The sequence below is a fragment of the Panthera onca genome, chromosome C1 (assembly GCF_046562875.1).
Source record: "Panthera onca isolate mPanOnc1 chromosome C1, mPanOnc1 haplotype 2, whole genome shotgun sequence".
Lineage (NCBI taxonomy): Eukaryota > Metazoa > Chordata > Mammalia > Carnivora > Felidae > Panthera > Panthera onca.
This window is the reverse complement of record NC_138346.1, coordinates 26,319,077-26,346,413: the sequence shown is the minus strand read 5'-3', so window position 1 is coordinate 26,346,413 and position 27,337 is coordinate 26,319,077. Positions and strand designations below refer to the sequence as shown.

Sequence of the window (27,337 nt, the reverse complement as noted above, 5' to 3'; positions counted from 1 at the left end):
AGTGATAGCTGATAACACTTACCAGCTACACTTCTCTGAGTAACTATCCTCAGTCAGATGAGAGCTTCATCAACAAGGAGGCAAGATCCCTCACATCACCACCACCCTGAAAACACTAGACAGTGAGTGACCTTTGCCTCAAGATGGGACTTACTCTGTGTTGCAGTTCGTGTTCCAGAGCTCCCTAGGGGGTAAGGCCAAATTCAGTCTCCACTGAGACCATAGATTTACTAGCTTCTTCCTGCTGCCCCATCCAGCTTCCCTTTCTCTCTCTCTTTCTTTCTCTTCCTTTCTTTCTTTCTCACTTTCTCTTTCTTTCTTTCTTTCTTTCTTTCTTTCTTTCCAAATTTTTATTTATTTTGAGAGAGAGAGAGAGAGAGAGAGAGGGAGGGATGGGCAGAGAGAGAGGGAGAGAGAGAATCCTAAGCAAGGTCCATGCTATCAAAACAGAGCCTGAGGCAGGGCTCAATCTCATGAACTGCAAGATCATGACCTGAGCCAAAATCAAGAACTGGATGCTTAATCGACTGAGCCACCTAGGTCCCCCCCACCCCAATCCTGCTTTTCTAACTCCCTACATAAATCACCTGAACAAGGATCCCTGTCTCAGGATTGGCTAGAGAAGCTGAGATAGCTGGTAAACTTTTCTTTCTTTCGATTATGCTATTATAGTCATAATACAGAAGAAATCCCATATAGTTCTTAACACAGCTCCAGCAAGCCTGCTGAGGGAAACTTTGGGTATTTAAAGAAGAAGGAACAGAGATGGAAAGAAATCTTTTTTGTTTTCTTGGCTAATAAACAGCTACATATCTAGTCAGCTTTTGAAGAAAATGAAGTATGGAAATTGGCCTCTTTAATAGAAGAGAGAATTTTATTTATGGCATAAAACATTTGTGGTTTCCAATTTTCCACAAAATTCCTTTTCATTTCAAGTGTTCTACTAAAGGAGATAAAGTATATGAAATGTAATACATATGCATGAGATGAACTCTATGATAGTGGCCCAAAGGAGCTTGTGTTCAGAGGAAAAGAAGATGTTTGGAGAAGGCTGAGGGGAGGAGGTAGCATCTGAGTCAGGCCTTGAAGGAAGAGTTGAGGTTTGAAAGATGAAGCTGAGGAGAGAAGGTGGGGTGCACATGGAGAAGAGAGGCATGGAGACGGGTAACAGCAGGGTCTGGTAAGCAAACAGGTGGTGCAACTTGCGGGCGCTTGGGGCAAAGAGGAGAGGAGATACCTGAACCCTGGAGCTCCTCAGTCAACCTCTTCATTTCATCTGGAGAAAGCAAGCAGTTGTCCAGGTGCGGAGGGCATCACTGCACTGTCATGAAAGAGCTGGGAATGGGGCATGAGAAGGGTCTAAAACAGTGGAGAAAGGAAGGACCTTTTAAGATTAATAAAGTGAAATGTTGCAAATCCCACGTGTTAGAAATGGTTTAGAACATGTCCGTTCCAAGTAACAGAGGCCACCTTTGACCTAACAAAACCTCAACAAAATAATGAGATTCTCCTAAGTTCTCTTGCAGTCTCCTGGAGAGAACTGATGTAGGACTTTACAGTGCTTGGAAAAGATGAGTGTAGAAGAGAGAAAGAACTTGAACCAATATATTATATATATAATATATAATATATATTATATATTATATATATAATATATAATATAAATATAGTATATATTATATATAATATAAATATAATATAAATGTATATAAATAATATATATATAATTATAAATAAAATAGAGAGATATTCATAACTCTGGGAACAGAGATGGGACCCCCAGTGGACCCTCTCCTCAGCCCCCTCTTTTCTCTCACTCACTTAAAAGTCTATATTTGAAATTTCAGCCCTCACGTTCAATTCACTGAGTACTCAAAACTGAAGAAAGACCGTCTGCCTCACTGAAAGCAGAGAATGACCTTGTTCTTAGTGAACAAACTGGCTAAAGAGTTTGTGTAATATGTTTGGCATTAAGATTTTTGCAAGTATTACCCTGGGATTTGCTTAAGGTATACAATTTTTACCTGACACTGTACACATACTGTCAGCTAAAGATTCTGCCCTTCTGTTTTCCTTGATGACAGGAACACCCAGTGGTGCTGACAAAGTTTATCGAGGGGGCCCGGGAAGTAGAAATGGACGCTGTTGGCAAAGATGGAAGAGTAAGTGTTTTATCCCTATATCCTAGATCCGTGCCTTCTCATCAGGTTTTCTTTTCTTTTCTTTTCTTTTTTTCCTTAGCGGTTTTGAAACAACACAGATTAGAGGTCATTGTTTCTACAAAACATGTCTCTAATAATAGTGGACAAGCTGCTCAGTCCAAAAAAAAATTTCAGTTTCACTGACAATTTAGTTGATGTGTCATGGGAGTCATATATCCTGTGTTTTATGCTATTAGAATTCCTCTTTGATGATATTCAAAATTAATTATCATCCTGTATTCATCATTCTTTTTGATAGATTTTTCTCTCATTTTCTTTTGTCTGTGGGTTTCCTTTTATGTTTCAACGAGTATTATAAAAACATCCAATACTTTGCTTTCTGAAGTTCCTGATTGAATCCCTAGATTTTCTCCTCTCTTGATTTCCCAGCCTCCACTCTTTTATTGCATTAATAAAGACAAAACTCAACAGAGTGGGGTGGATAAGGATAATAACATAAAATTTGTTTACCAAATCACATCTTGTATTGCTAACACAATGAATGCCTCCAACTTCAGGGAAAAATGAAGATGTGAGAAATGCTTTCCTTTAGTTTGCCTGGTGCACTAATAAGGCACTTATGATTTATCTTGAAATATAGGAAGTTATGTTTTAGGGACTCCATGTCATTTTATTTGCTTTAATGAAAACTAAAAAAAGTTGTTCTTCATTTTCTACTTGGTAAATACTTCAAAACACTACTGAAAATGTTAAATCTTCTTTTTGGCTTTTTTGTCTTCCAGATTAACAGTTCAAAGTAGGGTTTTTTGCATGTTGCATGAACATACATATATGAAACATATGCTGTGATATATATACATACACACACACACACGTATATACATATATACGCAGTAATGATGACTTCATACCACAGAATCATACAATCGTGAGTTTAAGCACCCTTGAAATCATTTATTTTAACCCCACACACCCAAGGATGAGAATTCTCTTTACAGCATCACCAGAAAGTGCTCACCTGTTTTCTGTTTAATAACTTTGGTTACACAGAACACAGAAATTTGTCAGGTTAAAAGGTATCTCATATATATATACATCTCATTTATTTCTTCTTTTGAAGTAAAGTCTGCTTCCCTAGAATTTTTTTGTTTCTGACCTCTGGCCTCCAGAATTGTAGAGCATATGGTTAATCTTCCCCCCTTTCAACATTTTAAGTATTTTAATACTCAGGTATAACATAAGAGGGATGTAATCATACCAGTGTCAAAGTGGAGAATGTAAGACTGGCCTAGAGAAATTTGTGCTTTTTCAAATATTGTGCTGGTAAAGTAATGCTGGTCTGTTGGCCTGGTTTGGTTCCAATTTGCTAGGATATGCTCTTAACCTAAGCTTCTCTCAGACATCAACCACTGCTTATCAGCCTAGACTCCTTCTTTTGGAAATGATTCAGGTTATTCACATAATTTTTAAACAGTCACACTCAGAAATGGACATAGTACTTCAGCTACATTATGATTTTTTTCAGAGCTCAGTGGCAATATTGCCTCCCCATCTCTAGACACTATAAAAAAATCTGAGTGCTTACTATGCACTAAATATCATGTCAAACACCAAATACGTGTTCGTTCTTATCCTTATAAACATTCTGTGAGACAGATACCATTGTTAGCACTGTCTTATCAGAAACCAAGCCTGCAAGATAAAGTACCTTGCCCAGGTCACAGAGCTTATAAGTGACAGCAGGAAACTCAAATGTTACTCTGCTTTAAGTCATTTATAAATCTGATAAACAAATCATGTCTGTAATTTATTTGTTTTTTTACAGTTGCCCAGTTATTCTCCCCCACAGTCAGCTTTATCATTTCCCAAAGACACACATAGAATTAACATTCAGGTTATGGCGACTGAGACCATAAACTTTGGAATGTGACAGATAAGGCTTGAAAATCCTGAGTTGGCCATACAGGAGTCACATGCACTTGCATTATTTCTTCTTATATTGCTTTAGTCTCCTCACCTCTAAGAGAAGACAAGAATAATTGCCTCTTGCTTCCCTTCTTTATCAAATTTCAATTTTTTTAATGTTTATTTTTAAGAAAGAGAGAGACAGAGCACAAGCAGGGGAGGGGCAGAGAGAGGGAGACACAGAATTCAAAGCAGGCTCCAGGCTCTGATCTGTCAGCACAGAGCCTGATGTGGGGCTTGAAATCAGGAACCCGTGAGATCATAACCTGAGGCAAAAGCAGATGCTTAACCGATTGAGCCACCCAGGTGCCCTCTCAAATTTCAATTTAAAAATCTCTTAATCTTTAGATCTGAGGCCTTCTTTCTGGTCCACCTAAGTTGTAACATACACCCAGCTGTTCACCTCTCCCATCTTTTCTTTTCCAGTGTCTAAAACCTAATCTGGAAGGAAAAGATAAAGATCCCTCCTGTGCCTCCCAAATGCTTGTTTCCTATTCTTAAAAGTCAACATGAGTCACTTTAGTTGTCCTCTTTTCCCATTATTTGTACCCATTCCAGTCAATGGAGGAGGGAGGTCAGCTCAGCCACTGTCAGCTGCCCTGGGGCAGTCTGTCACTGCACAGGGAGGTGGCTAAGTCTACATGTGCAGCCCTTCATATTCCTCTCATCAAGGACTGAGCGAAGGAACTAGTCAATGCTCTAGGCATCTGTTAGAATGGCGGGGTTTTTGGGGGGAGTGAGTGGCGAGGCAGTAGCTTCACTGAAATAGGTGCCTGACAACTCTTTCTAAAATCTTCTTTTGGCCAGGTTATCTCCCATGCCATTTCTGAACATGTGGAAGATGCAGGTGTACACTCAGGAGATGCTACTCTGATGCTGCCCACACAAACCATCAGCCAAGGAGCCATTGAAAAGGTCATCATCTACAAATAAAAGTGCAAGGGGAAAGGCAAAAATTTAAAAAAAAAATGTTTTAAGGAGTAATGTAGGACATGCCCCAGGTGAAGTGTATTATAAGGGGAACTTTCTTGCTCTGAGTCTGCTGGATATTTTAGAGATAACAATTTCCTTCTTGCCCTTTAAAAAAAATAAGTTTATTTATTTATTTATTGAGAGAGAGAGAGAGAGAGAGCATAAGTAGAGGAGGGGCAGAGAGAGAGAGAGAGGGAGAGAGAGGGAGAGAGAGAATCCCAAGCATGCTCTGTGCTATCAGTGCAGAGCCCAACGTGGGGCTCGATCTCATGAACCATGAGATCATGACCTGAGCCAAGATCAAGATTCAGATGTTTAACCAACTGAGCCTCCTTCCTGCCCTTTTGAGCCCACTTGGTTGTATGCTAGTGTAGTGATTCTTGAACTTCAGTGGTGCCATAACAGCCTGGCGAACTTGCTAAAATATAGATTGCTGGACCCTATCCCCAGTTTCTGACTAAGTACTTCTAAGCAGGGCCCCAAGATTTTCATTTTTAACAAGTCCCCAAGTGATGCTGTTTCTGTTGCTATTGGTTTGGGAATCCCATTTGGAGAACACTACTGCAGATGATTCCAATGTTTGAGAGCCACTTAGGTGAGCGGCATGTAAAGCTATGTTTTTCAGTTAGAAGCAGGGATGCAGCAGTCATGTAGGAACCTTCTGGAACCTATGTTTTCACTTCTACCCTAACTCTCATCTCAAACCAGCACTTTCTGATATGTCTCTTTGAACCTTTCTTTTGGAAACATTGCTTTAAAGATCTTCCCAAGAATGATGCCTCAGTACTAAATAGGCACTGCTAGGTGTTCTCAGAGACCATCATCTTAAATAATTCACGTGGACATTCCTTAGTCTTTAGGTATGTTAGGTCAGTCTAGGCTTTTTCAGTGAACCTTTCCAATAATCCTGCCATCAAAATCTAGGCAGGCCTATCTGGCTAGGTGTATGTTGGGCAGGATTCTGAAGATCTTACCTTGTTCTAGAAGGTGAAGGTAGCAGGTTATGTTGTAACACCAGTTTCATAAGAGAACATTGTCCTCAGATTTCAAGTGTACTTCAGTTTCTCATATCGGTATAATTGACCTCAAGAACTCAGATTTTTCCAAATCCCTCAGAGTTCAATGTACCACGGACTCTACTTCCTCCAATGACCAGTGTAGTTGCTGAATCCCTTTTGTGAAAGTAATGAATGAGGTGCTCTCGTTTCTTGCTGCCAGTGCCCCGGCATTGCATGGGTACCATCTGGCTCTGGTTGGATAGAGGGGTTTGTATATGTGACATGCAGAACCTCCCTGCAAGGAAACATCATTTTTTTCTGACCATAATATCTACCCTTGTAGAGTCCAGAGCAAGAGAAAAAGTACATCAAGGAAATCTCTCTGGTCTCTTTGCTTTGAGTGCTTTGTCATTTCAGGGCCTGCTCTTCTCAGCAGGTAGGTCAGGAGATTAATAGACAGTTTGGACTGCAGTTTCTGGTGCTGAAGCACCCAGACTGAAAGAATTATTTAGCCCTCAAAGTAAAACCAGAGTATGTAACGGTGGCTAGATAGAGACCTTTGGCAGAAAGATAATTTTGTAAAATTATGTGTTCTCTTCCTTGCTAGCCTGTTATGAATATTTAGTGCACATTATTATTTTGTTAACAGACGCCTACTAGTGGCTTCTCTTATTATTATTGCCATTATTATTGTTACGGTTATTAGTGGAGATGTAGCTCTCTTTAAAGAGAAATTAAAGAAACCTAACTTTAAGGTGCTGTAGCTTTTTCATTGTGTTTTCCAACTAAGGTATGCTCTTTAGCACTACTATCATTGTCCTTTGGATCTAGGTGAAGGATGCTACCCGAAAGATTGCAAAGGCCTTTGCCATCTCTGGTCCATTCAACGTCCAGTTTCTTGTCAAAGGAAACGACGTCTTGGTAAGAAATGCCAAGGTGCTTGAGAGAACACCACGGCTGTGTCAGCTTATGTCGGTCTGTGTCCCTCTGGTAATCTTCTCCATGAGCACAATCACAGAGCAACTGAGACTCCTGCTGCAATTTGTGTCTGAGTGTGGGTTGTTGCACAGCATATAATGCCTGCCTTGTTTGAAGACACAGGCCCTTGGTGGCACTGATCTGTCAGTCACAGTTACATAAAGCACTCTGATCTGCTGAGAAAGAAATTCACTGTCTGCCCTCTACAGTGTAGTATAGATGGACACAGTGACTGTCATAAAATAATCTGAATATGTAGAATGGTCACAAATTACTTGCACTGAGGTTTTAGATCCTGTTTACCAAAAGTAGTTAAATCAACTAGACTAGTCTTTTTTTTTTTTAATGCTTTTATTTATTTTTGAAACAGAGAGAGACAGAGCATGAGCAGGGGAAGGGCAGAGAGAGAGGGAGACACAGAATCTGAAGCAGGCTCCAGGCTATGAGCTGTCAGCACAGAGCCCGACGCGGGGCTTGAACTCACGGACTGTGAGATCATGACCTGAGCTGAAGTCGGACGCTTAACTGACTGAGCCACACAGATGCCCCTACACTAGTCTTAATTAATTTAATGTAACCAATCAGTAACCGCTATTGGTTCAGCATCTACTACGTGAAGGCATAAGGTGGTAATAACAATGTGTAAACAACAGTCTCTGCTTTCAAAGATATTCAGTGTGGTGAGGACTGGGAAGAAGAGGACTTTGCAGATAACTGTAACACAAGTTAGAGTATAACTTGTGGGAGGAATGTGCAAATCGATGGTATTGGAGTCCCAGAACAGAGAGAGCATGTCTGCTAGCTTGTGTGTGTGTGTGTGTGTGTGTGTGTGTGTGTGTGTGTGTATGCACATGTATGTGCCCACACATGTATCTGGGTGCCATATACCTGGTTTGAGGTGGATTTCAAAGAATATTTTATATTTTAAACTGGATCTTAAAGAATAGCTGGAATATTGACAAGTAAAGGAAGGTAGAGAGGACATTACACATAGAACATCTAAGAGAAAATTTGGCATATTTTAGGAGATAGTGACTAGTTAGCGAAATTATTTTTCTAGGGAAATAGTGGAAGGTAAACTTAGAACGTAAAAATGGGGTCAGGGAAATGGTATAAGATAATGTAGAGAGGTATATATTGAAGCAAGGGAATAGAAGGCCTTCAAGGACTAGAGTTTAATTTGATGGCCAGTGGAATCCCAGTGAAGGCTTTTTGGTAGGGATGTGGCATTATCTGAGCTCTGCATTGAAATCTATCAGCAGTGTGTGGGGATGAAATTGTGGAAAGTAGATGAAAAAAAGTCAGAATTCAAAGATAGTGACTAAAAAGAAAATGGTTAGTAAAAGTACAAGCAGTGGGAAGAGAAGTCAGAGGCTGGCAAAACAAGAGCTGGGTCCCAGTGAAAAACAACTAGAACCCAAGTGGCAGGGAGAATATTTATATTGCCATTGGCTCTCAACATCCTCTTATTTTTTTTTTAATTTTGTCATGTCTCCAGGTGATTGAGTGTAACCTGAGAGCTTCTCGATCCTTCCCCTTTGTTTCCAAAACACTGGGGGTAGACTTCATTGATGTGGCCACCAAAGTGATGATTGAAGAGAACATTGACGAGAAACCTCTTCCAACATTGGACCATCCCATAATTCCTGCTGACTATGTTGCAATTAAGGTAACATTAAACAAAATCTATTAGTCATTTTTTTTTAAGTTTCAAGGAAATTAAAGGAAAAATTTTTCTTCAAAAATAATTTCAAGGGGTGCCTGGTTGGTTTAGACAGTAAGAGCATGCAACTCTTGATCTGGTGGTCGTGAGTTCAAGCCCCACGCTAGATGTGGAGCTTACTTAAAACATTTTTTTTAATAAAGTAAAAAAAAAGATCTTGACACTTCATGAACCTTCTAACTAAAGTGCTGGACTAGGGATTTACGATGTTTCCTTTGAATAACACGATGCAGTTGCACCACAGACAACTTTATATGAACTTTTATCCATTTCAAAATTAAAAAAAAAATCATTTAGAATTGCATAACTTGAAAACCAACTAGCTGAGTGAATTATAAACGATATTAATGTGGCTCATAGTGATGGTGTCAGTTTAGTTGGTAAACAGCAATTCTGGACATATTTTGTTAGGACAAGGCTTGAATCGTGCCCCTTTTGAGCTATGCCAAGGCTTCAGGAATGCAGGGATCTTGGAAATTGTTACTCTGTGGTGTTGGTTAAATTCTAACTACCTTGGCCACCTTGACTAGTCCCTACTTTCTTCAGCGGCACAATATTTCCACTTCAAAAGTTGAAATAGCAGTTGCTATTCATGGTGGTGCCATGTAGGTCATGAAATTGATGGCACCTTTATGAAGATTGACCAGAAAAATTTAAGATTTGTTCACTAATTTCCAATATATATGTATATTCCTAAAAATACATTAATAACAAAGCCATTGTGCTCCTTTAGATGTATCAGTATGCTCATGCACAGAGTATTTATTTATTTTTTTTATTTTTAATTTTCTTCGAGAGAGTACACGTGCACACATGCACAAGCCAGGGAGAGGCAAAAGGAGAGGGAGAGAGAGAGAGACAGAGACAGAGACAGAGAGAGAGAGAGAGAGAGAGACAAAGAGAGACAGACAGACAGAGAGAGAGAGAGAGAGAATTCCAGTCAGGCTCCATGCTCAGCACAAAGCCCATCACAGGGCTTGATTCTATGACCCTGGGATCATGACCGAGCCAAGTCAAGAGTCAAATACTTAACCAACTGAGCCACTCAGGCGCCACCCCAATGCACAGAATATTTATAATTATGACCTTTACTTCATGGGGCAAGTATGAAGATTAGTGAGATATTATATAAATATATTTAAATATTTTAGAAAAAGCATACGATGGGGCTCCTGGGTGGCTCAGTCGGTTAAGTGTCCGACTTCGGCTCAGGTCATGATCTCACGGCTCGTGAGTTTGAGCCCCGCGTCGGGCTCTGTGCTGACAGCTCAGAGCCTGGAGCCTGTTTCAGATTCTGTGTCTCCCTCTCTCTCTCTGACCCTCCCCCGTTCATCCTCTGTCTCTCTCTGTCTCAAAAGTAAATAAACGTTTAAAAAAAAAAAAAAAAGAAAAAGCATACGATGAAATTAACTTATATTGTGTGATGTATTTTTGTGATATTTACATTCTTTGGATGCCTTCAAAAGATTGCCATTCCTATATGTACTAGTGACCTCAACCATAATTGTGTTATAGCTGAGACCAACTTCTGACATTTACAGTGGAAGCTTTAAGTTGAAACTATAAATCAAAAAATATTTATTGATCTTACTTAACTCAATAATTTAGGATGCCTTGGGTTTTATAGTGCATTATTATATTGGGGACGGGTAGCACTTTATTCCTGGAGACTAATGACATGGCATAAATTGTTAAAGCTTTCAGTAGGAATTATACATAAGTAAAAATACATAGGACTATACATAGGTACAAATACATAGGATTTTTTTTTGTTTGAGACCAATAAGTAGAAGGCCCTGAAAAATATTTTTCCACTGGTAATTTATATATGAATTTCAATTTCATGTTTCTTTATTCATAGACAAGATATATACATACAATCACACACATCTGTGTATGAAACAATTGCCAGCTAAAAATGGTATTGAGAGACAGGTATGCATTTTTGAAAATGCACTGTATCTTTCAGTTTACAGCTTTCCTAATTACATTTATACGAGTCTTGACTTCTTTTTAAATTTTTATTAGTGTTTATTTATTTTTGAGAGAGAGTGAGACAGAGCACAAGTGGAGGAGGGGCAGAGAGAGAGAGGGAGACATAGAGTCTTGAAGCAGGCTCCAGGCTCTGAGCTGTCAGCTCAGAGCCCAACACGGGGCTCGAACTCGCGAACCATGAGATCATGACCTGAGCCGAAGTTGGATGCTTAATCGACTCAGCCACCCAGGCGCCCCATATGAATCTTGACTTCTTAAAAAAGAATTACTTGTCTGTGCTGACAGCTCAGAGCCTGGAGCCTGCTTCGGATGCTGTATCTCCCTGTCTCTCTGCTCCTCCCCCGCTCATGCTCTGTCTCTCTCTTTCTCTCTCTCTCTCTCTCTCTCTCTCTCTCTCTCTCTCCTTCAAAAATAAATAAAAACATTAAGAAAAATTAAAAAAGAAAGAACTACTTATTTATAGTCACTCTTAACATAGGCCTAGTGAGGTGGGTGGATGTCAACAGATGAGGGTACAGAGAAGCTGGAGTGCAGAAATGTATAATAACTTGACTAAGAATGACGTAGTGAAAGGACCCTGAACTAGAACTCCCAGGAGAATTTAGAAGGGTGCCAGAGTCAAAGGAAAAATAGTCCAGACTAGACAAATGGGTATATCAAGGAACAAGAATTAGGTTCTTAGTGAATTGCACTGATAAAATAATTGAAAAGGAAACACTCCTATCTATGTTCTAGTTCATATGAGAGTTCTGGGCCAAAGTGGTTCCGAAGCAGAATGTTTTCAAAGCTTTTTAAGAGGTGTCAACAACAGTTTCATGCTTTAGAAGTCATCTTACAGACAGACATTTCTGGCATGGTTGCTTGTTGCAAGTTCAAATGATCAGAAAAAGAAGAGGAATGTTTCAAAAGCCTACCAAGAAAAAAAATGTGTTTGAACTCTGTGTTTGGGGAAACCAATGCCCAGTAGACTTTGTTTGAATTCACTCCAATAAGAATATGTGTAGGCCAGATTAGAAACACTGGCCTAGACTGGTCACAGGGGCCCTATTTACAGAAATAATTTGTGATTATTTAACCCAAGTTTTTGGCCAAGAGCTCAAGAAATTCTTGGAACAGAGTTTTAAAGCTATTTTTCAAGTCAGATGCTTGGACCAAAGAAAGTTTTTACGTGTCTACCATAGCCTAAATGAATCCTATGAGAGACGGTTCGTTCACTAAATATATTTATCCTCTCTTATTCCTTTTATACCTTTCTCTCACATATTTTTCCTCCCCATTGTTTCTGACAGGCTCCAATGTTTTCTTGGCCCCGGTTGAGGGATGCTGACCCCATTCTGCGATGTGAAATGGCTTCCACTGGAGAGGTAACTAGTTAATGATCCTTGAACACTTTCATTAAAAGATTTCATACTTTGAAATCCATGGTTTTATGATCTGAATATAATGCAGTAAGTAAGCTATTAAGAAGTAAGGGGAATGCAAACTTCTGTTATCAGAGTAAGTCTGAAAGGGCCTAAGATTTTTCAGCTAAAGAAAAATCTTGTACTTTTATGGACCAGAGTTTAAATTTTCACCTATATTTGACTTGTGAATACAATATACGTGTCCTAACTCATTTCCACATTACACATTGCAGCACAGCTTCCAAATATTTCTTTAGATGTCTAAGTAGATATCTCCTGGGTATTTCTGCTTTATTTTAAGGTCTCTGTGTAATAGTACTTCCCACCCTCACCCCTCATCCACTTGCTACTATGAAATTAGATCGTTGTATTTTTACTAGCAATATGTAGAATGATTGTACAGCATTAAAAAGATCATGGGCTTAAACACTGTGGAATCTGTAGATAAATGCAAAAATCCCAGAACAACTTTCAAAGCAACTTTAACCTCCTGGGGATTATCTAAAACCTATAATGGGATTGGCCACTGGATGTCCCTCTTCACTTGTGTTGGGACTCTTGTCGGCTGAAGGTTTCTTTAAGAATGTGAACTGTGTTTCTTGTAAAGAGCTGTCAGATTCTAGAGAGTTCCCTACATGTCAGTGTCAGGACATTTTATGAATCACCTAGCCCATGACAGACTTACTAGCTACAACCTTCAGATTCTCATCAGTGCACATCAGAGTGGCAACATCAGACTGTGAGGCATCCTTGTTTTTTTGCTATTAAGGAACACCTGAAAGGAGAAAAATATTTAATTGCAATACATACGTGATGTTTTATATGGTTGCCTGGTTACGAGCAGCATCTGTGCCAAGAAGGCAAGTGAGACAGGATGGCAGGCAGTGAGGAATAAATGGCTATCTTGTTTGTATTTGGATTAGAGATTACCTTCTTTTAGCTCCTTTGCTGCTACGTTTAATTTAATAGTTGAGAAAACCTAACTTTAAAGTGATGGGCCTGCATTACATTTCTCAGCTGTTTAAGGAAATACCCTTCAGGTTCATCTCGATCCCATGGTTATTCAGTAGCAGGGCTGTTTTGGGCGGATCCAAGGTTCAGATCAGAAAGAGATCTGTTTTTCTTTGTGCTGTTTTCTCTAGTGCGGTAAACTTGTTTTCAATCCTATGTCCATTCTGCCTCCAGACATACATTATTGGAGTTGTGGAAATAAGAAAATATGAAAGAATTAGAAACTCAGCTCACCTTTGTTGTATCTGTTTCAGAAGTATAGAGATCATTCTTCTTCCATGATTAGAGTCACACCTCCAAGTGTCACTGAATGTGATGTTACAAGGTCTATTTCATACCCGAAATGAGAATAATAATTCTAGCTGAGTGAAATCTCAGGCTTCAAAGAGACATTTTCAGTGTCCAAGTGGCTTGTTGTGGGGTTGAATAAACCTTTAGCTCTTGATCTAGCTATGGGTGTTTTATTTTCTCAGTGGCAAGGTGGGGATGGTAGTCCCAAGCTTGACTTGAATATCTGACCACGTTCTATGATTTTTTGTAGAAGATTGATGAAAACTCTTCTTTGTTGTTGTATCTGCTTTTATGATGTGATTGCCTGGTCCTATCACTAGAATTTGGGTTTCATTAACTTAGGTTGACATTACTTAAGCTAGTTGGCCATTAATTGACCAAAGAAAATGTTCACTGTTGAGTGAAAAGCAGCAGGTACTGGTGGTTGGCTGAAGGTCATAGTCATGAGAACATCCTTTTCACAGTAAGGGAGTCATTTACTTCAAGAATGAATTTAGCCATCATCAATGTTATTTACTATAATGGTGGTTCTGTACCTGTGCCAAATGATGATATGCATGGCAGAATCTACTTCCATCATGCTCAAATATACCACTTGCTCTATAGTTATGGTGGCCATTTGACTTGTAGCTATATTGTAGCATAATTACCCTACATGAAACCTCTGCATATCCTAATATTATATGTTAGTTTGGAATTGTTTTTTGTTTGTTTGTTTGTTTGTTTGTTTTGTTTTGTTCTACCTATGGATGTGGTATTCAGAACTAGTAGCAGAATATTTGGGTTCATTTTATGAAAATGATTTTTAAAAAAGGTCCTTTGAGATTTTCATGCATTTATTGAATTTCTCAGAAAACTTTCTCATAAGCTGTACAAAATGACTACTCACCAATTGATCAGTAGTTATGCATTTGTGCTACTGACCCATGAATTCATGCACTGTGGCATAGCATACATAACATATACTGTTATTTAAACATTAAGTCCATATTAACATTTGGTAACTCACCACATTATGGATCAGAAGCTGTGATTTGTGTCCAAATAACTCACAGTAGAATCCAGTTATGTTGCTCCATGGAGTGTTGTTGGATAGAGAAAGAATTGCTTATTCATTCATTATGCTTAATTAAAAACATAAGATACATCTGCCCCAGCCAGGCTTTTAATCCCAGGATTCAGACTGCATGGTCTTTGGGCAACTCAATAAAATCTAGCAAAGGAGTTTATGAATAAAGTGCTTTCTATTTGCATTTCTTTTTTTGGTAAGGGTTGTTGACTAGTATTGGCTTCTTTTTATTTTTTAATTTATTCCAAACAGGTGGCTTGCTTTGGTGAAGGCATTCATACAGCTTTCCTAAAGGCAATGCTTTCCACAGGCTTTAAGATACCCCAGAAAGGCATCCTGATTGGAATCCAGGTGAGTGGTTTGTGGTTGTGTGCACGCCCCTGGGCACAGGCTAGGAGTGGCTGTGTCAAGGACCTTAACTGTAGTATAAAAGAGGGGAGATTTGTTCTAAGTTTCACTAAAGAAAACAGCAACTAATAGAAAAACTGGACACTTGTTCTCTATATGTTCCCTGAGTTTTTCCCTTTCTCACTGCGGCAGGCAATACAAATAAGTGCATAAATAAAAAGAACAGAAAGATAAAGTCTCTAGTGAAAAGGGTATTTGTTCTGAAAAGGATCTAGGATGCCTTAAAAAGGAGTCTCTTCTACTCCTTGGTTATATCTGTTATAGATGTTCTGCTCCTTGTTCTTCCTCCTTAGCCCCTGAACAAATGCTTTCCATAAAGTTGGGTCTCACCTCATCTTTTTCTCTCTGTCTCTAGCTCTTGGCTTTCCCCTTTGCCAACTCATGTCTGTGGTATCCACTGTTCTATCCATAGCTGTCAACTTTAAATCCTTATCCTCAGTCATCCTATATTTCCAACAATCTCCTATATTGTTGGACCTCTATCTGGATGTCTCAAACCCAAATACTTCCAAGCTGAAGCTATATTATCCCTTCCCAACCTCTGTTCCTTTCTTCCTTACATTGATTCATTCACATTTCAATTTCTACTATAGATCTACAACTTACGGCGGGGTTATATCTCAATAAACTCATCACAAGTTGAAAATACCATGCATTTACTATACCTGCCCTACTGAGCATCACAGCTTAGTGTAGCCTACGTTGAAGTGTGCTCAGAACACTTCATGTCAGCCTACAGTGGGGCAGAATCATCTAACACAAAGGCTACTTGTAATAAAGTGTTAAATATCTCATGTAATTTACTGAATACTTTACTGGAAGTGAAAAGTAGAATGGTTATAAATGTATTGGCTATTTGCCCTCATGGTTGTATGGCTGACTGGGATCTGTTGCTGCCCTACATCCCAAAAGATTGACCTGCTGCACATTGCTAGCGTGGAAAAGATCAAAATTCAAAATTTGAAGTATGGTTTCTACTGAACGTGTATGGCTTTCACATGATTTTAAAGCTGAACTTTTTGAAGTTGAGGACTGCCTGTAAATGTCAAAGATCCAAAGCTGGAGAAGATGTGGGCATTATTTGAAGAATTTTCTCAGTCTGAAACTCCATGACTAATTGAAAGTTCTTGAAGATGAGTAACTTAATGGGCTTAAGAAAGTCAGCAGAGCCCACAATACACTCTGGAGGTTCTTGAAATATTATTATTTGGTAAAGTCTTCTAAGTCAAAGCAAGGTGAAATAATTATAAGAGAGCATCTTTATGCAATTAAAAGGGCATTATTGTTTTACTATGGCAAATCAAGTGGAAATCTTAGGGCAAAATGGTAGCTGGGAAACTTCTATTACTCCTTGGAATAATTATTGTAAGAATGTACAGACTGTTCTGTTTATAAATTTCCTGAAAAAATACTAAATGCTTCCCACCTGGTCATTCACTTACATTTGAGTTTCGTAATTCTTGGATCATATAAAAACAATAGATGGTCTTATATATCACCCCTACTGTACTTGTAATAAGCTCAAACCCTGCATGGTTACATGAAAATTAATAACAAATATAATTCGAGCAGTACCAGGTATTCTCAAGTCAGTGGGTGATTATTATAGATACCATCTCATTAGGGTGTCTTAATATCAGTAAATTAGACTCTCGAGGCTGGATGGGTAGTGGCTTTGGAGAAGTTTCTGCAAAGAGCAACTTGGAATTTTGCTTCATAAAGATGCCAGAAGGGAGATGGTGAACAGTTAGAGCAGAGGCTAACGAAATGACTTGTAATTGTGAAGCTTAAGGGCAGTTTAGAGACACATCACACCATATGAGAGACTCATCATGTTATAAATGGGTACTCAGTCTTATTAAGTCACAAGTATGAGAGTATTTTCCCAACTTCCAGTTATGGCTTAAAGTTTAATGTGAGGCCTGGGGGCATTCAGAGGAGACCATGCCCTTAGTCCCCATCTTCACAACTAATCATAATAGTGCTAACATTTTAAAATACCAGTTTAAGAAGGCAGTGATGTATAAAATTGTGCCTTGTTTGGTTCCAGGGCTTCCAGGAAATATTAAGCAAAAATTAACTTGATCCCTCTGAAGTATTTGCGTGATTTTGGCATCAGTGAACTGAATTTTTTGCTTTGTAGGGGGGAAAAGAGGGTTGTGTAGGGTAAAAAGAGTTTTCTTAATGGAATGAGGTTCTTCCCATTGAATTTTTATCTTTCAGTACATTCTGTTTTAAAGAAATCAGTGTTCCAGCAGCTACACGCGTTCTTGCAAATAACTTTTTTCCTGCGTATAAGTGCACATGCTTGGGCTTTAGATATGTATCTCTTTTAATTAAAAAGTTTAAAAAGCATATTTAAAGAAATGTTTGGTGTAAAATTATATTTAATAAAATATTTGTAGCTGTGGTAAAATCAATCGTCAGGAGGTGGACAAGAATCACTTTCTGACCTACTTAAATGGGAGGCACGGAAGAGCCGCCATTACCAGCAGTTATTGGCTGGCCCATCGTTACTATCTGGGGGATTTTCTTTGAGAGTGATTTTTAAAAACGCATAGGCATAAATTTAAGTGAACAATATGACAGAATATACTAACTAGAGATTTCATAGCTATAAAACCCACTGGGTATCTTCTTTGATAGAATGGAATGAACTCTAACGTCAGCCTTTTACCCAAACTTCATAGCAACTGTGGATGAAGTAATTAAGGTTCCATATTTTAGTATACATTGTACTTAAAAAAATAATTTTCTTTACTATGATTCAGCTTGGTCCAAATAATTTGTATAAACTCGTTTGAATATATATTTCAGAACTGACAAGGACCTAAAAAAGTACTGCTAATATATAAATGGGCATTAGGACCAGTAAATACAAAGGGATGCATTTAGTTGAGGCACTTAATAAAGTTCTAAGAAAGGAATCCACAACTGTATTTTGATTTCTTAAGATTCTCATTTGTTCAGCCTAATGCTGTGTAGACTTTTCTCACAGAAGAACGCTGGTAGCCAGCACCGCTGCAGTTAATTTGCTTTATTCCTTCATGTATAAATGAGGAGGGTGGTCGATACCTGTCCCATTTATTTGAAGTAAAGGTCTTCTTTTCTCTTTATCTCCCCACCCTGCCCGAGCTTCCTGCTATGAATAGGAAGATTTAATTGAAGATACCTTAACTTATTAATATTCACAATAGGTTGCAAGAGAAAACTGGGGGAAAAGAGAACTATGGAGGAGAGATAAAAGTAACTCTGAGCCAGGCAACATTTTTTCTTAATTTTGGTAGTTTAACACATATTATAAATAGTAAATCATTACTAGCAAGTATCAGCCACTTCTCAACATTTAGTAGAGTGTGTGTGTGTGTGTGTGTGTGTGTGTGTTGTGTGTGTGTGTGTGTGTGTGTGTTGGAGGGGGAGGGCACACACATGCTAATTTGTTATATTGCAATCTTCCTAACTTCTTATTTCTCTTCTCTTTCCCACCCTACTCCTTTACACACATGGACCCTCTGTTTCTGCTCCTCCCAAAGTTAAATCCTATGGGTCGAATTACCTGGGGAATTTGAAATATTCATAACATCAATTGCATATAACTAGAACTTAAGAGGAAAAGGAATCAAGATTTAGATTTTGTCAAAGGATTCTTGTCAGCTTAACTGTTACATGCACTGGGTCTCTAACAAGAGGCTTTCCATAGGCCTAGCTCCTAACATAAGAAAGGCATAATGCAGGTTTATATGACAACAAAATCATCTTTGATTTTCCTGCAGTATTTCCAGCCTCCTTTCATCCCATCAGGATTTATTTTTAGTTGCTATGAGTAGGCAATCTGTCTTGTTTTGAAGTTTTCTGGAACACCCTTTAACAATAAATGATTTACTCTAGAGTAGATCAAGAGCGCTCACTGTTTTTCCCCCTCTGATTGGGCTATTCAGTGATGTTTGTGGAGTGGCGAGCACCATCCTGACATCTGCACTTCAGCATTGCTCAGAAACACAAAGCAAGCATTTTATTTGAAAAAGACAACTCCAAGTGACATGAATAACCTTTTATCTTCAATACAGAATCATTAGGAACAACCATAGCGTTGTCGATGCAGACGTCCCTGTAGAGTCCGCAGGCACCACACAATATTAACTTGGCTTTCTGTTCTGCAGCCAGAAGTTGGAGTAATGTAAAAATGATAATTGGAGGAAATATATATATATATTTTTCACTTTTAAAGGAATTTCCTTCTTATAAACATTTTCCAGGAAATAAATCAGTTTGTACTTTTCACCTTTAGTAACAAATGGTTTCTTACCCAGGTATTTTCAATCAGCTATTAAATCTGGGGCTACTCAGATGCAAGCTGACAGACGTAATTTCTTTTTGTAGAGAGGCTGTTTTATGTGTCACAAGTGTTCAATACATGTTTGATAGAAGTTTATAATGTGGCTATGAAAGCCAACACCCTAGACCAGAAGGCAGAGTGGTTCCCCGGCTGGGAACTGCCAATACTGTCATGTTGGATATTTATCTTTTCCACTTGGGGGACAGCATTGAAACAGCTCCATAATGAGGTTCTGACTGGTGTCTGCAGGTCTTAGAGGACTTGCTGACTTATTTTACTTTAAAATAGAAAAGAAAAAAAAATTACATTCTGGTACTCCTTCCTCAACATTTTTCACTGTGACTTTGGCCAAGGTTAATGCATCTTCACCTCAAATTACAAAATGAGTGAAGGATGGTTCTCCTATTCCCTCTTCCCTCCTATTCCCTCCCTATTCCTACTCCTATTCCTAAACTCCAAGTGCATCAAAATCACCTGGAGGGTTTGATAAAATGCAGATTACTGGGATTCACTCTGAGAGTTCCTGCTTCCATAGATCTGAGGCAGGGCTCAAACTTTTATATTTTAAACAAATTCCTAGGTGATGCTGATTTCCCAGGGAACTGCATTTTGAGAACCGCTGTTCTTGTGAAATGATATTTTAGACAATGGTTTCAATGTTATCACATGACCATATATTATTAGTGAGATTTTTCTTGGGGGAAAACTTAAGAAATTGAGAGTGGTTCATATTATTAAGGTATTCATATATTATGAATGTATTAGTTAATAAGTTGGACAAATTTATGTTGAAACTTAAAAAAATTTTTTTAAATGTTTACTTATTTTTGACACAGAGAGAAACAGAGCATGAGCAGGGGAGGGACAGAGAGAGAGAGAGAGAGAGAGAGAGAGAGAGAGGCACAGAATCTGAAACAGGCTCTAGGCTCTGAGCTGTCAGCACAGAACGTGATGCAGGGCTCGAACTCACGAACCACGAGATCATGACCTAAGCTGAAGCTGGACGCTTAACCAACTGAGCCACCCAGGCACCCCCTGTTGAATCTTCTAATGTGTTTTGGTGCTGACTTAAGTGTGTCTTGTGTTTAGCAGAAGATCACACTTCCAAATTAGAGAGATTTTTCCAAATTAGAGAGATTTGACAAAATTCAGAAGTTCATTTAGAATATTGCATGCATATTTACTGTGTTTCAAGGAACCTTAAAACTTGAAGAAAACCTAAAATGCCATCTAATTCAGTCCCTTGCTTTCTGAGCAGAATCAAACTTGAAAAATGATTGTCCTATTCTTCTGTCTAACCTGTTCTTAAAGAGACTGCCACATACCTCATTAAATTGCTCTAAAGCCATTGAGTTACTCTCTGATTTTATACTTATTTAGTTTCTTTTATTTATGTCTAGCCATAAGCTTCTTGCATCTAAGGCCTATTTCTTCCTGTCTGGTCTCAAGCAGGAGTGGAGAGCTACTATCCTGGGCATGGTTACAATTCGTGTTCTAGAAGACTGTCATGAATAACCCCTGAGCCTGCCTTAGCCGAGATTCATCCAGTTGCATTTATCTTTTCTATTTGCCAATAGTTTCCTCTCATAAAACTGCAGTTCTGGGATCGAGAGGGCCAAAATCTTAAAGAATTTTATATTTGAACACAGTCTTTGGAGTCTTTTCCTAGGATTTAGATCTGTTCTCAGAAAGCCTCTGAAAGTAAATATTAGAAGGTTTTATGGGCTGAACATTATCAAAATTGTACAAGGATCTTGATATGTTTTGTTATTGCAATTCTTAGTTTCTCTGCGACTCTGAAATAAGATAATCTCCATGATATTTTTTAGCCATGACTAATATGGTTTCTAAATAGATTATAAAACATTTACTGAAGTAACCAAATTATTTCAACTGTTTACCAACTTTTTACAAGGGAAGACAGCCAAAGTGTTTTCATTTAAGGCAGAATAGATATGTTTTTAACTGTGTATGATTTTCATATTCCAGTTAGCTCACTTAGGCATTCAAGTTAATGAAGTCAAGGTAAGGGGTTGACTTTTGGGTAGGCCACTTAGCTTTTTTTTTTCCTTTCACCCTGACCACTGTCTTGCAAATACTGGCTAGTGGTCACAGGAAGGAGGTAAGCCTAGGCAGGACCTGGAAACTAGATGGGTCCAGCTGAGACTCTAGGAAGTTCACAGCAATGGACTCGAAGAAAATATCTGAACAGTGAGAGAGAGAACATCAGGGAAGCCTGTCTGGAGGTATAATATAAGTGAGGAGGAAGTTGGCTTGTATTTGAAGTGTGACAACCAGTAGAGGAAGCCAGGCTTGGAAACTAGGGTGCAGGGACAGGAATCTAGTCTCTGACAGGTTGAAAAAATAAATATTTTAATAATAATAATAATAATTAATACTTAATGAGAACTATTAATGGACAGGTAACTGTGTTAAGCTACTGCACTAACATTTAAGTAATGTTTACTTATAAATTAACTCATCAAATACAATGACCCTGTGACACAGATAATTGTTACTATTCCCATTTAACAGATGAGGAAAGTATATCAGAGAGGTTAAGTAAGTTGCTCAAGGTCACACAGTTTGTTGTAGAGCCCCAAGAAATAGATACACTACTACCTCACTGCTGTTTTAAAAATGAAGAAATCGAGATTCAAGACATTAACTTTTCTAAGAACGCACTAAAAATGAATGGGAAAGCCAGGATCTGAAATGCAGCCTAGTGTCTCCAGAGCCCATTTGTTTACTCTTTACCTTAGAATTAATGCAAAACTGAGTTCCAAATGGTTGACCTATTGCAGGGAGGTATGCGCAAGCTGCTAGGACACAGCCTAGTTACCTAAGAGCAGGACTGAGTTCGAATTCAGCAATTAGAACAGGCTGAGCAGGCAGAAGAGTCAGCAATGCTGACCTAGTATTGATCGCCTAACCCAGCTGTCCTTAAATTCTCCCTGACCAGAGGAAGCATCTGTGTAGGGCTGGGGCGGATCTTAATATGCAGACAGAGACTAAGTGGACTAAGTAGAGAGTGGAAGAATTTGAGGGCAAGGTGAAAAGTAAGACTGTAGAGAGCAAGACAACGTGGGTGTAATCTCATTTATATGGGGAAATGAGAACTCATACTCACTATAGGAGAGCTAAAGGATCAAACTTGTCACTTTTGAATATCAAGCACCTGACAACATAGGGACTTGCCTTTTACAGTGTCCCGCCCGAGAGAATACCATACATATGACTCAAAAAAGAGCAATATATCCAGAAAGTGAATTTTGTTAATTTCTTTTCATTGCAGCAATCATTCCGTCCCAAATTCCTTGGTGTGGCTGAACAATTGCACAACGAAGGCTTCAAGGTATGTGATATTAAGTTTTTCAAGTTGTTTTCTGTAAGCATTGAAATCTATTCACAAAAGCGAATTATTAATGAATCATAGGGAATGAAATAGCTCAAAACATATTCTTTCAACTTGAGAGGTATAACTAACTTGACAGTTTCAAAACTTCAATAGAATAAAATAATTAGAAAGACTAGTTTTAAGTTCTCACAAAATTACCATAAATTCCGTAGAAGTTGCCAGCTAAAAGCTTAGAACGTTTAGTTTGCACAGAATTGGGACAAAGTTTCAGTGCATTTCCAATGTATTGTTCCTTTTTCCATTTCTTGTTTCCATATGAAGTCGTATGGAAATGACTGCAGCAGTTAAAGCCAAAACTCCTCTGCCACAAATGCCTCACACAAAGCCTGGTTCAGTAAAATAAAACAATTCCCAAGGCTCAGAGTGGGCCTATGGTCATGGAGCTTTGTTGATCTGATAACAATGAATCCTCAGCCATGAATAATTCTTCATTTTTCTCCTCTACAAAAGCAGTTACAATTGAGGTTATTAAATTTTTCCTTAGTGCAAATATTTTTAAAATATTTAAAGTGCCCATGACTCTGGACAGTGAGTCCAAATCTCTATTCATGGGATCATTGCTTCTCATATACACCATTTTCTTCTACCTTATGTTTTAAATGATATGTGTGTCCCAGTAGGCTTCTTTGCTCCATGAAAGCCTCCCCTGTGATACACTAGCTGACTTTTCCATTTTAAATGCAGCTCTTTGCCACGGAAGCGACGTCGGACTGGCTCAATGCCAACAATGTCCCTGCCACCCCAGTGGCATGGCCGTCTCAGGAAGGACAGAATCCCAGCCTCTCTTCCATCAGAAAGTAAGAACTGGGCAGAGATTTCTGAGATTACAAAATGGATAGAGGATTAACTTTGGGAACTAGTATGATGTGAATATTTCACCCTATCCTATTGCAAGTCTTCTAAAAGTCCTCTTAGCCAATTTCAGATGAATAAATCTGTGGACTATAGGAAAGTTTCATTCTCATGAACTTGGCTGTTACTGTAACACATGATGCCATATGTGTGCATGGTGATACACAGCATCTTTCAAAATATTTTCTAGTAAAGATGCTTTCCTTGATGGACACCAGGAATTCAGTAATGAGAATCACAGACATGAAGAATGTAATGAAGCACCTTATGTCTTACATTGAATTGTATCATAGATAGATGTGAATATCAAGTGTAAGATTGACCAGCTGCATTTCACTGAGTTTGTGCATCAATAAATTAGTCAATTTATTGAGCACTTGCTGTATGCAGGAGACTACGGTGAGTGCTAGAAAAACACCATCCTTTGAATTACCTAACTTACCATTTTTTGATCAGGTTGGTTATTATGCCTTAGGCTATGTCATCATTAGGTGTTGTAAGACTTATTATTTTAGTGCACTATGTGAGCCTTCAGGAACACCATTACATCAACACTTATAGACGTATATAGCATGGGAACCTAAGAGATAATTCTCAGTTGTTCCAGGATATTACAGTCTTTTGAATGGCTACCATTTATTGGGGCTCTTAAGAAGGCATACCATTTGCTAGGGCTCTTAAGAAGGCAACCTACAAATTATTATCAAATTAGTAAAAGAAGGGCAAATTGTTCAGACCTTAGTAGACTTCCAATGATGCTATAAGCACTTGGTTAGGACTTTGTAAAACAATTAGCACTTCTTCATGCTTTTGACATTTAAATGTCTCCTGGTATGTGTAGCAACCCAGCAACAGAATGTCAAATGGGTTAATTCAAACTCAGGTGACCTGTGTTCTCATACCATTAGCTGAGAGACACTGGGAAGCAGGCAGTGAAGTGGTGGTCTGGGGGGGTGGAACAGACTTCAGTGCTGGAGAAATCACCTCCTTGTAAAATAAGTAAATATCTATCAAATTACTAACTCTTCTGGGGTGCCTGGGTGACTCAGTCGGTTAAGCTTCCGACTTCGGCTCAGGTCATGATCTCTTGGTTCATGAGTTCGAGCCCAGCATCGGGCTCAGTATCTCCCTCTCTCTCTGCCCCTCCCCTGCTCGCATTCTCTCTCTCTCTCTCCAAAATGAATAAACATTACAATCTTTTTTTAATTACCAATTCTTCTATGGATAGATAGCATTTTAAAAAGAAAAGCCTTTCCATTTAATTAGATTTTCACTAGAATTCTTTCAAGAACACAATAAAATATTGTAACCCCAAAATGAGTGTAATTTGAGCATCCATTAGTGATGGAGAAGGGCAGGTGGCCATCAACTCAGTACGACATTGACTTGAATGGCATCAGAGAACGATGACGTTAGTATTTTCAAAACTAATTATAAAATGTACATGGTCACCTGCAAACTTTTGTTTTTTGGATTATTCTTCCAGACTGATTAGAGATGGCAGCATTGACCTGGTGATTAACCTCCCCAATAATAACACTAAGTTTGTCCATGATAATTATGTGATTCGGAGGACAGCTGTTGACAGTGGTATTGCTCTCCTCACTAATTTCCAGGTATGTTCTTTTTTTTCTCAAATAGAGCTATATGCAGGTTTTTATATCTGTGCCTTCCTGAAGCCGCTCATCAGTATCTGCACATCCCCCTTCTCCCTTTCTCGTAGCATTTAGAATGGAGTAGAATTTTTAAATAGAATCTAAAATAACGGTGCTACGATGGTGGGTCATGGCCTAACTGAGACAGTTGGTGATAAAGCAATTGAGATAATCAAAAGCCACAGATAGGCATGCTCTCCCATTAGCCATATGATTATTTTTAAAATAGAAAGTGTGGTGTGGCATGGAATAAAGATACAAACTTTTATTGAATTGTTTCTAAATGAAAGCCACCACATAAGAGCAAGATGTTAATGATAATTGAGGATCCACATATAGTGCAAACACTAGTCCAATTCACTGAAAATGATCACACGAGGTATATTTAGTTCCACTTGGATATGTCCCACCAAATGTGTCACCTACTGCAAGACTCATTAACTTTCTACCCATCATATTTTTTCCCCCTGAGTCAGTTTAACCCCCCGGGGAGTTGAGTGGCGGGGTAGGTATATTCAGGGTAAGGTCTGAGATACAGGAGAAAGTCCCAAATAGATAAAAATTTTTGTGTCCTTCATCATATGTCCCTTTGGAAATTAGGAGCAGAAACTGACCTTTCACTCGTGCTTCCTTAAATGTTCATTTTCGTGTCATGTGGGTCTCTAAGCTTCCTACCCTTGTTTTCAGGTGACCAAACTTTTTGCTGAAGCTGTGCAGAAATCTCGCAACGTGGACTCCAAGAGTCTTTTCCACTACAGGCAGTACAGTGCTGGGAAAATGGCGTAGAGAAATAGACACCCAGCTCCCTCTGAAATCAACCCAAGCCACACTGTATCTAAAGGAACTGATTCCCAACTGTCTTCCACAGAGACAATACTGATACTAAACTATTTGAGTTCACTTGGTTATGCCTTAATGTTCTTTTCTTTCACGATTAAATTGTTGTCAGTCACTTTTTACAAACCTTACTTAAACTCCTTCCTAAAGAACTTGTTCTTCATGAGAATTCATCTATTTTCTAATGCCTTACTTTTGGTGGGCTACACTTAACCTACGTGCTTATTTGCAGCTAACATTTTATGGTGCTGATTAACAATGATCAAGGTAGAAAAAGTTGCTGCTCTATCTTCTGAACTATTACTATACGCACTTTCAAGACTCTATTGTCATTGCTTCTAAATAGCATCTGCCACCCTCAGGACATTTTTAACAAGGCAGAATACTATAACAATTTGTGAACATGAAATATGGATTTAATGTACGAATCCCTTCATCCTGATGTTTGTGTAATGTACCTTTTTGAAAATTATTCTCAATTATCTGGCTCATCCAGGAACATCATTATCCCTTTTTACAGTACTGAATTTGAGAAGTGACAGAGGTCTTTAACATATGGATTTCCTTAAAGGACACTGGTTTGCAGTTTTGTGTTTTGGAGTATGTCAGCAGATGGAGTATCTCAGCAGATACCGCTGAGGTGGTTTTTGTTCTTGTTTTCTTTTGGATTTTAACCTGAGCCAAGTGAAATCTTCAGACTGATGCCATGTCTCCCCACCTCCTCTCCCCTGCCAACTTTGGAATAACTTGGAAGTTAGGTCAGTTCCATTCAGATTATGGATTTCTGTTGATCTACTGAACCCTAGACTGCGCTATGAATTCCACACATTTCAAGCATAAGATCCCCATTCCTTCTGCATACAAGAAAAATCCTGCCTGCAGGGCAACCTATGTCACTTTTAAACTTTTTGTGTTATTACAAGTGCTCTAATTGTAAACTTTTAAATAAAATGCTATTAAGAGGCAATACAGTTGTATTCTTGCATTTATTTTATTTTATTTTTTTTAACATTGATATACAAAGTCAGTTCACTTCTCTGATGAAACAGGGTTTGGGGCCAGGATCACATCACTTTCTTTTTTTCTATACAAAGCCATGTAAGATATGAATGAGCAAATTAAAATAAAAAATAATGACACCCAAACTGTTTCATTTTTTTGTTCCCCACCTTATTTATAAGTATCATTAAAATTTTTATTATGTTGTTATGTGGTTATATGTTATCTTTGATCTGGATCCTTTCAAATATCTACAAACACACAC

The 27,337-nt window shown here is 38.5% G+C and overlaps 1 protein-coding gene across 1 annotated transcript in view; it reads left to right on the top strand.

Moving 5' to 3' along the window:
* CPS1 (carbamoyl-phosphate synthase 1) overlaps positions 1 to 27,040 on the top strand; it is a 127,956-nt gene extending 100,916 nt beyond the window's left edge. The window contains exons 29-38 of the mRNA XM_060623367.3: positions 2,085 to 2,162; positions 4,935 to 5,042; positions 6,929 to 7,018; positions 8,574 to 8,744; positions 12,083 to 12,157; positions 14,820 to 14,918; positions 22,607 to 22,666; positions 23,414 to 23,526; positions 25,068 to 25,197; positions 25,924 to 27,040. Coding sequence (XP_060479350.3) covers positions 2,085 to 2,162; positions 4,935 to 5,042; positions 6,929 to 7,018; positions 8,574 to 8,744; positions 12,083 to 12,157; positions 14,820 to 14,918; positions 22,607 to 22,666; positions 23,414 to 23,526; positions 25,068 to 25,197; positions 25,924 to 26,022 — 1,023 coding nt within the window. The 3' untranslated portion in view covers positions 26,023 to 27,040. The remainder of the gene's footprint in view (positions 1 to 2,084; positions 2,163 to 4,934; positions 5,043 to 6,928; positions 7,019 to 8,573; positions 8,745 to 12,082; positions 12,158 to 14,819; positions 14,919 to 22,606; positions 22,667 to 23,413; positions 23,527 to 25,067; positions 25,198 to 25,923) is intronic.
* Positions 27,041 to 27,337: the final 297 nt, after the last annotated feature.